The sequence below is a fragment of the Eremomyces bilateralis genome (assembly GCF_010015585.1).
Source record: "Eremomyces bilateralis CBS 781.70 unplaced genomic scaffold P152scaffold_1, whole genome shotgun sequence".
NCBI classification, from domain to species: Eukaryota; Fungi; Ascomycota; class Dothideomycetes; order Eremomycetales; family Eremomycetaceae; genus Eremomyces; species Eremomyces bilateralis.
Genome location: NW_022985067.1, coordinates 1227923 through 1242802, shown reverse-complemented (window position 1 = coordinate 1242802; position 14880 = coordinate 1227923). Strand labels below are relative to the sequence as shown.

Here is a 14880-nt window from a genome sequence, read left to right as displayed (position 1 = left end):
GTCCGGAAGGTGACGAGGTTGTCGGTTATGTTGGAGTGGTTGCTGCAAGCGTTCTTCCACCCCTCGTAGGTCTTTGCCGTCGGTTGTGTGAGGACGACTATGCCTTCGACCAAGAACCGGAAAATATGCTAACGTACGATAATGTGTAGTTTAGTAAACCAAGAAAATGAGATAAAAACAAGACTTGGAGTTAGAAGGCGAGAGATAAAAACTAGATATATATATCCTCCGCTTTAATGCAGGATATATGACGTGCGACTGGTCAGTTCTACTGCCTCCACGAGCATGACTTTCAGGCGGCGAGGTTCAATTAGTTGACCAGATCATGAAGTGCTTCGAAATCCCTTACTGAGGCGGAACGTACTAGCTCGAGTCTACCTAACAAAGGGCGAGCGGGTCGGAATACTCATATGCAGCGACAGGCGCTTGCAGGTCTACCGATAATTATTGTGATGCCTGGGAAAATCAATGAGTACGTCGCGTCGATGGACAAAAGCATCGGAGACTTCGGAAAGGAAAGGTTGGGATCATGCCGGTATCGCTGTGCCGTAATCGAGGGCGGAGTCGTGCAGGCTGCTTGAATGATCTATCAGGCGCTCACCCTCGCCGAATCCAGTGCCTCCCACCAGGAACCGAAGGCAGCAACAGAACCGAAGCAGACCAGCTGGATCGGAGCTGACGGGGAAATGATGAGGAATTGCAGCATGATATCAAGAATACAACATCGCGGAAGCGAAAACGAGCGCAGAATCAGGGCGAAGCGCTCACGTGCTGGAATATCGACGAGGAACCAAGATCACAGGAGAAACTGCACGACACGATGAACATATCAAAACTTTCGAATTCGCCGACGTCTATCAAGCAACGCTTAGCCGCTTTCATCCACGCATCGCCCGGTTTTCCAAACCGCGTGCAGAAACCCTTTCCCTCCCCTTTAACACGTTGAGTGGACCGAACCCCTTCATATCCCTCGTCGTCAATACGACACCGCATGTCCCATCCAAGCATCCACGCACATGCACGCATGTTTCCATCCCATGATTCATCCCAAACTTCCCCGACGTAAGTAAGAATATGGTATAACGAACAACCCAGTCCCCTTCACAAAAATTTATCCAAATGCCGCCTTCCTCGACCCCCCAAACCCCATCCCCATCCGCGCAAAAAAAACAACAAAAACCAAAAAAAAACGCCCGACGCTGATGTCGAAACAATGGTGATGATCGTGGTGTGCAAGAAAACGCCGCGTAGTGATGGATGGATGGAACGCCCCCAACCCCGAACAGCACAAAGGAAAGGGAAAATCGCGCGAGGAAGAAACGCCAGGATCGCCGAGCAGATGCAGGTCCGTAAAACGTGAACAGGGCGTGAGACATGGGTGACCGAGGCGCCGTCGGCCGGGTCATGCGGATGGATGAGTGGGAAAACGCTGGTGATGGACGGAACATAGGAGATGGTTGATGGTGGTGTGGTGGGTGGGTCAAGTAGGTAGATGGGTTCATCCAGGCGGAAAGAAATGGAACACCCCAACCATCTGTTGGTTTTGGTAGAGGGGGAGCAGATCACTCCATTCCTTCCACCTCGGATGGTCGACGTCGAAAGATGATGAATGCCGAAGGTGGTGAATGGCGAGCGGGTGAGGGATGGTGGGAGGTCCTAGTCGATGGACGGGACGTCGGCTAATGGTGAAGTATGATGCAACGTGACCGGTCGAGGGTGCCAACCGAAGCATGTCGAGGACTCGGGATGCCTCGAAGCGTGAGGAAAATGTGAATCGTAGGCCTTCGTGGTGTGATTCGTAAACACATACACCTCACCGCGGCCGCTCGTCCCGCTCCCCCGAACCCCGTGCGCGTCCCCCCCTCACCCTCTCCCTCTCCTCAACCGCCTGCCTCGCCTCCAACACCTTCTGCCCCTCCACCTCCTGCGCGCCCCTCTCATCCACCGCCCCGGGCACGATCTTACACACCTCTGCCGCGATGCTCGTGACGACGTATTGCCGCAGCTCGCGGCCTTCCTTCATGTCCTCGCCCTCCAGGCGGAACTTCTCGTCCTTGCTGAGGTTCTGGCGACGGAGACGCCGGATCTCGTCCATGATGTGCAGGAGGACCGCTTCGGGGCAGCGGGTGCGGTCGACGCCGAATTTCGCGGGGTTGCGCACGTAGCGCCGGGTGACGTCGGTGGCGCCGTCGGCGGAGAAGGCGATGCAGTAGGCGAGTTTGCGGCCCCAGCCTGGTTATGGGGGTTAGCTAGGTTGACGGATTGACAGCGCGAGACGGCATACCTTCGGTATAGAGCTTCGGTTTATCCCACGCCTCCTCACACGGATCAACGTGCACCCATCGTTTCCGATGCACGCTGAACACCTCGACCCATACATGGTCCTCACTATTCCACACCCACCGCACCCGACTCCCCATGGCCCGACACAACATCCCAAAGCAATTCGCCCACTCTCCAACCCTCCCCCGGCGCGTCTGCAACAGCACGAACGCATCGCTATACCGCGGAAACCGCTCGTACGCCCCGCACTCCCGCTGCTGTGAGCACTGATACAGCTCGACCTGGCTGGCGCCGCGGGCCTGCTCGTCCGGCGTGGGCGCCGCCATGCCGACGCCGACGGTAGGGCATCCGCAGCGGCCGCACGGCGGGTTGTTGACCCAGGAGAAGAAGCTGCGTTTGAACCAGCGGAGGAGGGCGCGGATGACGCAGTCCGGGTAGCCCCAGGCAGGTTTCTTGCCGTGGCCGAGCGACTCGGCTTCCGCACGGAGGACCTGGGACTCTTCCTCGGCTTCGTTATAGATCTGCTCGAGGGGGACGACACGGAGGGCTTCGTCGAGGAGGCCGGGGTTTTCCCATTTGGTGGGGAGGGAGGAGAGGGAGATGAGCATATGTTTGAAGCGGATGGAACGGGTGTCGTTGGCGGTGGGGGCGGTGGGGATGAGAGGGATGTTGCTGAGGGACTTGTAAGATGGAGGGGGCGCGTTGTAGGCGTGGGAGATCGGGGAGGGCGCGACGCCGAATTCGCGCGGGAGGGCGTGCGGTTGGTGGTGGTGATGGTGGAAGTGCGGGGTTTGGGACGGCGGAGCTGGTGAGGCGCTTCGTGAGGAGACGGCACGGGTGGAGAGCTCATTCATGCGCTTGGTGCTGAGGACGCGACGGAAGCGGGTGGTGAGGTCGCTGGCCATGCGCTCGTCGAGGGCGGTCGAGGGAATGTCGTTGCTGAAGTACCCAGATCCCGACCCAATTCCGGCGCCGCCTCCAACTCCTCCAGGAGGGCCTCCTGCTCCTCGGCGGAAGCGGAAGCCGTCCATGGCGCCAGTCTCGCTGGAATTGTGGCCTCTCTTCGGCGGTGCTCGACACGGTTCACGGTAGAGGCGATGGTGGCGTCGAGTTATCGCAGAGGATGGCCAATGGTGATTTTTGGGATCGGAAAAAAGGAAAGGGAAAAGAAATCGGAAGAGTCGAGGAAGATTCGGAGGCAGAAGCGGATAATGAGTCGGACGGCGTGGACCGCAGTCGTCACGCTCTTGGAATCGTCGTCGTATGCACAGCCCGGTCTTTTCGAGACGAAATGCCGCCACAGGCAGACGGGAGTTTTGGAGCGAGGCGATGCAGCTGATGCTGGTCGTACCTAGTCAGAGCCGGGAAGTCGCAGACGATTATTGCCGTTCTCGGTTGAGTCAATGTAAAGAACGTCCAGATGTCCAGATGTCCAGATGTCCAGATAGTTAGTCGGTAGGCGAGATGAATAGAAGAAAGAGGAGTAGGAAGGAAGACGAGACGGAATTAGACGAGCTGGTGGGATGGGGAGGGTAATGGGGATAGGGTACGCGTAAGTATGGAGAGGTGGCGGCTACGCCGGGGGGTTGCAGGCCCTCTACTAGGACTACTGGTGATTAGGTGGTGGATGGGGGGGAGAATCGGGGCGGAAGGGAAGAAAGGAAGAGAGTTCGAAAAGGGAGACGGGGGAGACTCAGGCGATGTGAGAACCCCGAGTATGGCGAGCGCTGATTGGCGGAACAGGGAGCTGACGCGGCGGCTAGACCAGTTGTGGCTAATCACGTGGTCGGACGTCACGCTGTGACCAATCACGACGTGACGGGCGATGACGACGTCTCCTTCAGTGGTTGGTTTCTCCGTCCATCCTTCGACCAGATAATATTGAGATGGAGATGAGAGGGAGATGTCCTCTGTCCTCTTGGCAGCATTAGGAACACTCAATACAGGTAATCCAGATTCGAGTTTCGGAAACGGATACCTACTCATGAGTGGGGGCTGTTACAGTCCATGGGAGCATATATCTAACCTAAATTCCCCGAGGACACTGATGTGATGATCCAACTGACTGACCGGACCCTGATGAGGCTCTGTTCGGACTACGGGCGTACGGTAGCTTCAATCAATCACAGCCACCCTGTCTCCCCCTTCACCATGAACAGACAATTCTTCGGCGAGATTTCCAATTGCTTCCGAGTATCTGGCCGTCGTCTTACTTACTTTCCCGCATCTCGACCTACCCTCGTCGGAAATTTGCACGAGCGGCGAATTGTCTCTCGGTAAGAGGATGGTAAGACAACTACCCTCCAGCACGCGGACCCTTTCTGATCACGAACCTTCCCACGACACGCGTCACTCATCTGGACATCCAAATTTCCCCCAGGCCCTAGCTTGCGTGGCTGCATCAGCTCTCCAGCTCTCCTCCTGGCTCCTCCCTAGTCCCCATAGGCACGCAACCCCGTTCGCCGAAGATACGCGTCCCAAATAGGAGGATTTATCGGCCCGTAGTCGCAGAAGGAATATCGGGTATGAATCCTGTATCGATGGCTCGAGGTTTAGAATTTGGATCATCCCAATCATCTCCACATTTTGTTGGATATTACTCCGCTGTTGGAACATGTGGATTTAGATAATGAGAAAGGTATGTATCACGAACACCTCGACTCATACTTCAAGGTTGGTAACATCCGATCTCTCGGTTTCCGCCTCATCCACTAAATCCGATGGCCCGCATGCTTAGTAGTTGCGATGTGCAAGCAGCTCTCGTGGCGGATAAAACAAGATTCAGAGGTTCTGGGCCTCCATGCATGCTTAATGCTGATGAACCACTGACTGCATGTATTGGCCTGAGTTTCTGACAGATTTAATTGATAATATTGTAGCCTTCATCCGGTTAGCATCACATCCTTCATTGTTTGAAGAGAAGACCTAGTTCCTTGGCATGCCTGGGACTGTCCACTTGAAATATCGCGATTTGTAACCTGGGATAATCAATCCCGAGTTCTTGACATTCATCTTCGAATCTCCGACAAACCTCCCCTCATCGTGAGCCATCGCGGAAAACCATAGGCGGACGACTCCATCGGCGTGTTTAATCCACCCGTGCATTCTTGGATTATCAACGATGATTTCTAATACGTGAGTTAAGATCGAGCTTGTTACAAGATTGGTGAGACCATCTGTCATCGGACTGTTTCTACCCGTTGGACAAGGCTTGCCAAGACACCATGAAAATCCTCAGCCTCTTCATAAACGGTCATCATTGCGGAGGTCGATTCGATATTCACTAGTACGTATACCCAAGGCACGGCCGTTTCCAAAATCATCGTGACTTGCGAGCCGCGAGGTATACGTGCGTACTACTTCCACATCACTTGCCTGACTCCTCGGTACAATCTCCTACCTTGACCTTCTCTGACACCGCGAATTCGCCACTTCACAACGCTTTGTGCCCGCTCCGATGAACCTCAAGAGCAATAAATAAATGCAATCCACTTTGACCCACCCCTCGCCTAGGAATCTCAACTAAAAGATCTCCGCCATCTCGAAGCGCGGCAGCATCTAGAGCGCTTGCGTGCGCGGTCGGGAGATCCGCATCGCACAGATATCCGAACCTGGTAGGTGGTATGTACGCCGTACAAATTATCAATCATGGCATTGCGCGTCTCGGGACAGAAAATTTTCACTCAAGAGCCTGCATATGACCTTGATTTTTCCCTTCCACCGAGGTTTCAGTTGCGTTTGCCACGCGATCGGCCGCGTGCCGATCAGCCACGGGGACGTTGGATCAAGGGCTCGAGAAGAATATGATTAAGGGTGGGGCCTAGGGAGAGTAGAGGAGGTGATGAAGAGTAGAAACAAGGTGATACTAGCCGTGCTTCATGGATAGAAAAATCAAATTCTAGATCGCCTGATGAGGGATGGGTCGTTCAGTCAGATCAGTGCCACCCACCAGAATGCAGGGGAATGACCACCAACATGCCTATCCACACAGTAATTACAACACCTTCGCCCCTCCCATCCATCCGGATGCTCGAATCTCCCACAAAAAACTCCAAGTATGCAAGATCCCCTCGTCCTTCCCTCACTTCCCATACGGTCCCTCCATCCTCCCCGGCATCTCCACCTCCCACTCCGGCCGTTCCACCACGGCCACCTCCAACACCCGCTCATCATCGCCCGCCATCCGCGCGAGCGCACCCTCTCCATCGCCGTTCACAAGTTGCTGATCGTCCTCCACCGCATGGCCCCCTTCGAGCCGCGCGATCCCGACAATCGGCCGGTACTTAAACGTGAACCACCGCGTCACTTCCTGCCCCCCCTTCCCTTTTCTCCCCTCGTCGGCGCCCTTGCCCGATGAAGCGACACCGCTCTTAGCGACCGCGTCCATCCGCGCGTCCTCGCCGTCCGCTCCCGCCCGCGCTTTCGCGCCCAGTTGCAGTCCGCGAATGTCGATCGCCTCGTCGTTCTCGTCTCCATCCCCGTCGTCGTGGGCGTAGGGTTTCTTCCCACCGCTCAGGTCGACCTCCCGCGTATTCCCGGTGCCGCCCACGGTGACCGTCATCGTCTGCTGCAGCCCCATCAACTTATCCGGCCGGATCGCGTCGCCGGCGCCGGTGGCGTGCGATTTCCGCCGCTTGTGCGCCGATCCAGGCGTCGGCGGCGCGTCGTCCGCGCGGTCTGCGACGTGGCTACCCTTCCGCTTCTTCCGCGGCGTGGCTTCGACGGCCTTCCCTCCTGCGGGGAAGTCGCGGCCCATGTCGAGCATGCCGACCCAGGAATGACCCCAAAGCCACAGGCGCTGGGTTACGGACGCGCCGGCGTGGAAGACGTGCCATTGGGAGCCGATGGCGCGGTGTTTGATGCGGGTGAAATCATCGGGGAGGTGGGTGGGGGGGTTGCGGCGGCTCCAGGCGGTGAGGTGGCCGGTGAGGAGGTCGAATTCGTAGAATTGGTGGGTACTGGTGAGGAGCATGAGGTGGTAGGGTTGGGAGTGGGGAGAGGCATCGTTTTGGGTGGAGGGGGTTGGAAAGGGGCGGAAGGAGATGAGGATTGCGGGCGAGGGGAGTTGGGGGAGAGACGGGGTGGACGGGTTGGATTTCCATTTTTGGATGGTCGCAGTGCCGTTGGTTAGGGATTGTCCATTCGGTCCCGGGATGGCTTCATCTTCGCTAGTGGATTCTTCACCGCTGCTTGACTCGCTTTCAGATTCGGACGATGACGACGATGTGCGCTTCTTGGCTACCCCGTTCGTGTGGGCCAGTGTGCCAGGTGTCGCCTCGGATAGAGCCCAGCTGTCCACTCGACCGTTCAGATCGCTGGCTGCCAGCATTTGACTGTCCGGAGAAAAGCATACTCGCGCAATCGAGTCCAGATAAGCACCCCACGTAATGTGCGACGCTGACGCGTTCTCCTCGTTCCCTTTTGACTTCGACCGCGATGCTCGTCGGAGTTTGAACACCTTCGAATGGCACTTGATCTTCGAAACTCGCCCCGCTTCTCGGTCCTCATCGGATAGGCCTTCCAGAATGAAATGCGCGGCAATGACGGAGCTATCAGCACGGACAACCGCAAGCCATTTTCCGTCAGGCGAGAATTTGACAAGGCGTACCCCGGTGTTGCGTAAGCCTATTGGGATGTCAAGCTTCCGTATCCGGAGGACATCGATTTCTAAGTAATCTTCCTCGGGGTCTGGCTTTTTTAGGAGGCGGAGTTGGAAGATCCGAACTTCTGCAGCTGATGATACGGCAAGTAGCGAACCGTCGTAGGAAATGTCGACACTGGAGATGTTCTCCTCGCCCTTCAAAGCTATTCGCGAGAGTAGCTCATGTGGAGGCTCCGTGCTGTCGACCACACCACCTGATGGTTTCAGCCTCCAGATATTGACCTCCTGATCCCACCAGCTACACAGCAAGCGCTTTTGAGGGCTTGATACAAGCGCTTGAGAGTGCGGTAAGCCAGGAAGTGTAAGGTGTTCCTGCCTGAGTCGCTCTCGTAGAGGAATGGCTACTAGCTTGCTGTCTAGACCACCCGACACTGCAATGCTGATGCCCTTGCTTTCGTATGCGGCGATTGATTTCACATCGTTGTCGTGATAGCGGTTGTGTCCCTTCTTTACGAATCGCTTCAGACCATGGCCGCCGGGGATCTCTTCGAGTTCGTATAAGCAATGTTTTCGGTCAATGCCAACGGAATATAAGGCCGACCCATCGGCGCTCGAAACAATGTCCAGGATGTCCGCATCGTGAGCTTGGATCTTTTGTAACTGGGAATAACGTTTGCCATCCCACACATAGAGACAGCCGGTCGAGTCGCCAGTAACGATGTCACCGTTCGGAAGGCATTTGACTGCCCATACCAGCACCTCTTTCGGACCTGGTTGCGCTCCTATACCGACGGCAATTGTCTGCAAGATGTGACCGGTTCGCGTGTCGAAAATTCGTATCCTCGAATCCGCAAACCCCACGACAAGTATGTTCCGGTCCTTGAAAGCCATCCCTAATGCTCTTCCTTTGGATTTTGTGTTTTGCCAGATGAACCGGGAAAACTGGAGGTCGTCGTTGTCAGTTGAGAGAAGCGCGATTCGGCCGTCCGCACACCCAATTGCAATGTTTTGCCCTTTGAATTCTCCCTCTCTTGCAATCAGCTTGCCGTCTTTGTCGAATGTCGGCTTCCATGCGGGTTGAACTGCCATGCACCAGACATCGCTGTGGTTACCGGTGGATTCCCGCAGTGGCAGTCCTGCCGCGAGGTCCCATTCTGTCACCGAGCTTGAGTATCCAAAGCTGAACAGCCTCATCCGCCTTGGTCTCTGCCTCCATTCTTGTTGTGAGACGGTGGTATCCTCCTCTTCGTCATCGTCTGTGGCAACCCAAGCTAACCCCTCTATGCTTCTGTCCTTCCCGCCGCGGAACACGGTCTCTTGCACCCAGCTTCCGCGATTCGGATTCCAGATTTCGATATCGCCATTCGCTCGACCCACCGCAAGTCTCACCGCCGGATTGTATGAATCGGAAGGAAGGGAATCGGTATGCGAGAAAGCCAGACAATTGATTGCGGAGGGCGGGAAATCGACGAAGCGGCAACGATGGATGTCCATTGTGAGCGTCGGTTTATATATCGACACGCGACTTCCAAAATATATGCTCTCCGGGTACCTTAGCAAGGCACTAGAGGCAATTCATTTTGTACAGTATATCGCTAGTTTGGTATTTGGGGTATTGACGGAAGTCGAAATGTTTGCCGATCTGAAATTTTGGGGTTGATAATTTTCGACACGGAGCAGGGGTCCTTGAGGAGCCTCACGTCGGCACGTGACGTCACCCCAGGCACCAACTTTTCGTGATCGTCGACTTCACCCAAGACTCAGATTGTCATTCTTACTGTTGTTATCATTATCATCATGTTCATCAATCGGGAATATTGTTGCTTTTGTTTATCATCATATGCTCGATGGCATCCATTAATTGCGTACGTTAATCGCACGTGTTGGTCATGATGTTCCAGTAAATGTCATCCGAACAGGAGCCGAAAGCAGCCCGTCACCCCCAATTCCAACTTTGAAGAGTCATTTGGAGTGAATGGGGTTTTTGATTCATTAACTAGGTACATATACAGTATCTAGAGCTCATCTCGTGTTGTCGTCGTCTCGGAACCCTTTGTCAGTTTCTTGGAACCTTTCTTAACCGTAACTGTAGTTTTCGAGTCTTCTTTGGCGGACTCCTCTTCATCTTCATCCGCCACAATAGGCACTTGATGCTGTGGGATTGAGTCCGCAGCCTCTGAGTCAGTTGGCGTATGTTCCGTCTCATCTTCACCAGATGGAATATCCTCCACGGTCTGCGAGTCCGTGCCGATCTGCCACTCGACTGTTTCATTCTTTGCTGCCATCTCCGCTTGCTTCTCCTTGATCTTCTGGACGATATCCGCTATCTGATCCTCTGCGTCGTTTTCTTCCTTCTTCGCCATGAGTTTCTTAAGTGCCTCCTCCTGTCGCTTTACTTCGTCAATGTACCACTGGGCCATCCTTTCTGACGACTCGGCCATTTCGTCCCCTTCGGGTAAGCGATGGCCGCGGAACCAGTCGAGCACCACAGCAGTGGTGTCAAATTCAGGCTCCCCCTCTGTGAACACTTCCTTCTTATTAATCAGTACAGATTCCTCCACCGGTAGTTTGACATTCAGCCAGCCGTGCTCTTGCTTCTTCAGGAGGTAGTGTAGAGCGGTAATAGGGGCATCAGCCTCCGCCTGCAGGATTTGTTCTGCAGCTTCCAGGTCTCCCTGTTCATGGTTGATGTTGGCATTGCATCTATAAGCAGCTCGAACAGCACCTCCTTTATGGACGACACCCTCGCTGATCGTCCCATGCGTTAGCTTCGTAACAAACGTTGCATTAATCGACGCGTGCGGTTGCGGCCTTGCTCTTGGCATGCCGCATCCTTGCCGCATCGCCCATTCGATTAACCATTGGGACACCGCAGGTCTCTCGCCCGTATTATACCCTGCCTCTCCGTAATAATCGAACTCCATGTCCTTTTCACCGTGGATCTCGAGCACCGGAAGAGGTTGCCAGTGTGGTTTGCACTCTGGCCATGGCCCGTTTTCTGACTCGGGTTTGTAAAGACCTGCGGAAACAGCACCAATCCCGGCGAGGGTCTGAGAAATCTCGGGGTCGCATGCCATCATCGCGGCCATGCCGCCACCGGTCCCGAGACCGGTCGCGTATATCCGGCTGGTGTCAATGCATAGCTTGGACGAGTAGTACTGTACCAAGCCATAGATGAAGCTCATTTCGTCCTCGAACTGCGGGAATCCGACCTCTGACATATTCGGCCGCATTGGATCCGAGAGCCATTTCCCCTGGGTTGGATTAGCGATGATCATTGAACAACCAAGAGATCGCGACTTACATCTATAGCTGCTGGATATATGACCACATGATCGGGATTCCTCTCTCCATCGCTAAGGCCCGTCGTTACCTCCATTCCCCTCGAAGACATATCTCGGCCATGAAAGGCAAGAATGAGAGGATTAGGCTCGTCTTTCTGGTAGTTTGGAGGCAAGAAAGTGCGCACAGAGCGATCACCAATCGTGTGTTTATGGCTTGGGTATCCGTTGTCCGGTTTGAAATCCTTCAGGAAATCCTTGTAGCATCCATCGCTTTTCGCACCCGATACCACCTGCGTTACCCCAAGCAATGAAACCGTCAGCAGCGTGCGAAGGCTGGGCGTTCCGAAAACCATAGTGTCCAGCGAAGAAACGAAGAAGCTCTTCGTATAATGGTGGGAGAATGTTTGAGTTCCCCGACGGCATTTTAAGAGCCACCATCGTCGAATTGACCACGTTGGCCAGAAGTCTTGCCATGCATATCGTGCTACAAGAAAATAGATTAATTGTGGCCGAGCGCAATATAAATCCTAGGCTCATGTGCCCAACCATGAAACTGACGCCGACCCCACGATGACCAGGATGGTCGGCAGCCAGGGGTGTTCACATGATCTGCAAGCCATCTTGCCGTCCTCGATGGAGCCCTTAACTTCGCTGAAGAATAGCTAAACACCAGTTTTCATATCAAGGTACTAGAGCGATAAAATATGAGGAAGAGGTCACGAATCCACAAGCGACTTCGATCTGGATTATCTACCTTCAAGCTGCAATTTGGATCCCGAAACTCCGCAGGTGAAACGTCTTGACAAGGGCGTAAATATCCGCCTCGATCTGCTGTTTATATACTACTACTATTGGTGTGACAGCTGTCCTTGAAGTCGGCTCAATACAGAGGGATATGCTCTTCGATTCTCGGTGAGCTATTAGAGGCTTGACTCGCCTAATCCGAAGGAGTTCACCGCTTTTGTTGGCGATAACGGACATATGATATGATTGTGTGGACGCACAGAAGGAGTTTGAAATGGATTGACAGAAAGGGATCCCCTGATTGCCATAATCGTAACATTGTGCTTAATATACGTAACATGAACGGGATTGGTACAGTACAAACCATTCAGGAACGATTAATGAGCATCGGAAAAGTAAAAATACGTTAGTCCGGCCACTCCAACAATAATTGCGCCGCATAAATCATGAATCGCTTTTGTCATCCTCTACTCCTTCTTTTCAATCCTCATCCCCATCCCCATCCCCATCCCTATCCCTATCCCCATCCCTATCCCTATCCCCATACCTTTTTTCCATATCACTCCCCTTCTCAGCCTCCTTCTTTCCGCCCTCCGCCATAGGCTCTCCCCCCATCTTCCCCTACCTCCTCTTCGCCTCATCCATGCGCCGGAAAACATCCGAGCTGATGAGCTTCCCGGTCTCCGTGAAGTATTGCGAAGCCATGCGTTCGTACTTGCCGCCGTCATCGAGCAACGCCTCCATCCTCGCAATCTACACGAGATGTCAGTGGGTGATCGAACGAAGCCAGAGCTGGGTGGTATGAGGATTGGGAAGTGAGTCGGGGAGACATACAGTCCCTGGATCGGGTCGGCGGCCGTCGAAGACGCCCTTGTACGGGTCAACTGTAGCCCAATGGTTCTTCTGGCCTTGTTCTTCTCCTCCACTCTGCTTTCCGTTCCTGCCGTTCTTGCCGTTCTCATCGTTCTCGCTCCTGTCATCATCGTCGTCATCCTTCTTCATCCCACCGTTCCCACCATCCCCTCCCTTCTTCTTCTTCTTCTTCCCACCATTTCCGCCGTTCTGGCTCTTGTTTCCACCTTGATTGGGCACCTTGACTCCCTGCTTCATAAGTTCATGATGGCGTTGACGGACGACATCTTTCGCGGTTTCAGGGAGACCAATGCCTAGTGCGATCTGCTTCCAGGACCTGTTGCCTTGTGACTTGAGGATGAGGATCACGTCGTCTTGCTCTTTGGTAAATGTTATCTCCTCAGGGGGATCTTCAGCAGCAGGAGCTTCGGCCGTTGGTGGCGGTGGCGAGGCTTCGGGCGTTTTAGCACGCTCAACAGGCGGGACGGGATAGCCCGGATATCCTGGATACCCTGGATATCCCGGGTAAGGCGGGGTTTGCGACTGTGGATCGGGCTGCAGAGCACTGTGTCGATTGTTCTGCTGACCGTACCCGGGAGCGTGGACCCAATTGCCGGTGGCGTCCTGGTAGCGGTCGTCAGGATGTACCTGAGTCCAACCGCGGTCAGCGATGTAGAAGGCACGAGGGGCGCGCCAGGGAGGAGTTAAAAAACGTCGAGGCATTGTGTTAAGGAAATGAGATCAGGGATTTGAAAAGCCTGGGTGATTGAAGGATTGTAGTTGAGAGCATATTCTTGGAATTGGTTGTATTGACCAACGTTTTGAATGCGTGTTGAAGGGGAAAGTGAGTAGAGTAGAGCATGGCTGAGTGATGTTCATAGTCGATGAGATTGTTTTAGGGTTTGCGTTTAAACTGAAGTGTTAAGAAAAGTAAATTCACCCACCCATGGGCTGGACCCGATCTGGGGCATAGAACACACAGAAGCAGGTGCCGGTGGTCGTTTGCCATCATCGCAATATCTGCAATGTGGCCGAGGTTTCGAACTGGACCGATTCACTCCAACACACTTAAATACCACCCCGTGCGGGCAAATGTAGCGAAGAATCTCGCATTGCTTGTCACAAGTGCTATTCGGAAGTAAGCCTGGCTTCTGGCCATACTGGCTGTGGTTGCTGTGGCCAACCCATGAAGGTGTAGGCCCTGCAACCGATTCCGAGTAGGTTGGCGGCTGCTCTCGGCGATGAGCCTGCTGAACACCGTGACGGGTGTGGCCAGTCTTGCACAACGATGAGTATTTCTTCACAGATGCTTCTAGAGAATGCAACCAACTTACTGGGCGCACTCCAGTGGACTTTCGGACAACGCAACGGTCCTTTGGATAGATATGGTAAGTGCCAAAGATACCCATGATAATTCGATGGCGGTTCAGTGTTGACACAGGTTGATCTCCGGTACTTTGATAAAAGAGCTTGGAATAGAAGAGAGATTGACTGCGTCTTTACCGACAGTGCGACATGCTCGAAATAGGAAAATGTAAATGAAGAAATTCGCATTGGCTGAGCTGGAGATGTGGATATCGTGAAAAGAGAAGCAAAACACCGAGAAGAGGCCGATAGAAACGAAACACGCATTCACCATATGCTCCTTCCAGACCACGTGCGCTACATTCGCCAGGAAGGAACGCCCGATAAGATAGTCTTTCATCGGATACTTCATCGGATACTTCACCGAGTTCAAGCAACCTTCTGTGGATGTGAAGGTCCGTGTCCATCTTGAATCGGGTGAATATCACACTCCAATATCGACGGTTTCGCTCCCACCAAGGGACTACACTGAATCTTCTTCTGAACAAAGGCTAGCTCAGACTACACTAGGAATGCCATTTCCCATTCTCCTACAGCTGATGCCGCCCATGGTGTACAGATGATGCCGTCCATGGCGCTCTTGACGATGTGCTTCATTCATAACTGGAAGCCCTGAAGCAGATCCGATAGAACTCGGGTGCATTTTATATCCCTGGCCCATGCATCTAAGGTGCCTATGTGAAAACCTGTAGCTCCATCCGTCAATTCTGAACACAAATAGGCCAGAAAATGAGAGATAAAGGTTGTGAT

The 14880-nt window shown here is 53.9% G+C and overlaps 5 protein-coding genes across 5 annotated transcripts; all 5 read right to left on the bottom strand.

Moving 5' to 3' along the window:
- Nucleotides 1-1656: 1656 nt before the first annotated feature.
- Nucleotides 1657-3188, bottom strand: P152DRAFT_463482 (uncharacterized protein; the record flags this gene model as incomplete). Its single annotated transcript, XM_033680501.1, has 3 exons — nt 1657-1782; nt 1868-2232; nt 2285-3188. 3 exons carry the CDS (start codon nt 3186-3188, stop codon nt 1657-1659), a joined length of 1395 nt encoding a protein of 464 aa, XP_033538881.1.
- Nucleotides 3189-3461: 273 nt separating this feature from the next.
- Nucleotides 3462-4382, bottom strand: P152DRAFT_12627 (uncharacterized protein). The gene has a single exon (XM_033673735.1). The coding sequence runs from the start codon at nt 4267-4269 to the stop codon at nt 3790-3792; it is 480 nt and encodes a 159-aa protein (XP_033538880.1). The 5' UTR covers nt 4270-4382; the 3' UTR covers nt 3462-3789.
- A 1533-nt stretch (nt 4383-5915) lies between these two features.
- Nucleotides 5916-9658, bottom strand: P152DRAFT_12876 (WD40 repeat-like protein). The gene has a single exon (XM_033673749.1). It carries the CDS (start codon nt 9377-9379, stop codon nt 6365-6367), a length of 3015 nt encoding a protein of 1004 aa, XP_033538879.1. The 5' UTR covers nt 9380-9658; the 3' UTR covers nt 5916-6364.
- A 1435-nt stretch (nt 9659-11093) lies between these two features.
- P152DRAFT_453835 (uncharacterized protein) lies at nt 11094-11613 on the bottom strand. The gene has a single exon (XM_033678462.1). The coding sequence runs from the start codon at nt 11520-11522 to the stop codon at nt 11160-11162; it is 363 nt and encodes a 120-aa protein (XP_033538878.1). The 5' UTR covers nt 11523-11613; the 3' UTR covers nt 11094-11159.
- An 884-nt stretch (nt 11614-12497) lies between these two features.
- Nucleotides 12498-14521, bottom strand: P152DRAFT_453832 (uncharacterized protein). Its single transcript, XM_033678461.1, has 4 exons — nt 14100-14521; nt 13710-14042; nt 12748-13413; nt 12498-12666 (listed from the first exon to the last, which is right to left on the bottom strand). Exons 1-4 carry the CDS (start codon nt 14172-14174, stop codon nt 12535-12537), a joined length of 1206 nt encoding a protein of 401 aa, XP_033538877.1. The 5' UTR covers nt 14175-14521; the 3' UTR covers nt 12498-12534.
- Between the last annotated feature and the right edge of the window lie 359 nt (nt 14522-14880).

Bases quoted from the DNA above. Each gene is read 5' to 3' on its own strand.
- P152DRAFT_453835 (XM_033678462.1), bottom strand. From the start codon at position 11,522: ATGGTTTTCGGAACGCCCAGCCTTCGCACGCTGCTGACGGTTTCATTG.
- P152DRAFT_12876 (XM_033673749.1), bottom strand. From the start codon at position 9,379: ATGGACATCCATCGTTGCCGCTTCGTCGATTTCCCGCCCTCCGCAATC.
- P152DRAFT_453832 (XM_033678461.1), bottom strand. From the start codon at position 14,174: ATGGGTATCTTTGGCACTTACCATATCTATCCAAAGGACCGTTGCGTT. The intron at 14,043-14,099 runs GTAAGTTGGTTG...TCGTTGTGCAAG, and splicing joins AGTCCACTGGAGTGCGCCCA to ACTGGCCACACCCGTCACGG. The intron at 13,414-13,709 runs GTGGGTGAATTT...GGTTGGACTCAG, and splicing joins AGATCGGGTCCAGCCCATGG to GTACATCCTGACGACCGCTA.
- P152DRAFT_12627 (XM_033673735.1), bottom strand. From the start codon at position 4,269: ATGAGTAGGTATCCGTTTCCGAAACTCGAATCTGGATTACCTGTATTG.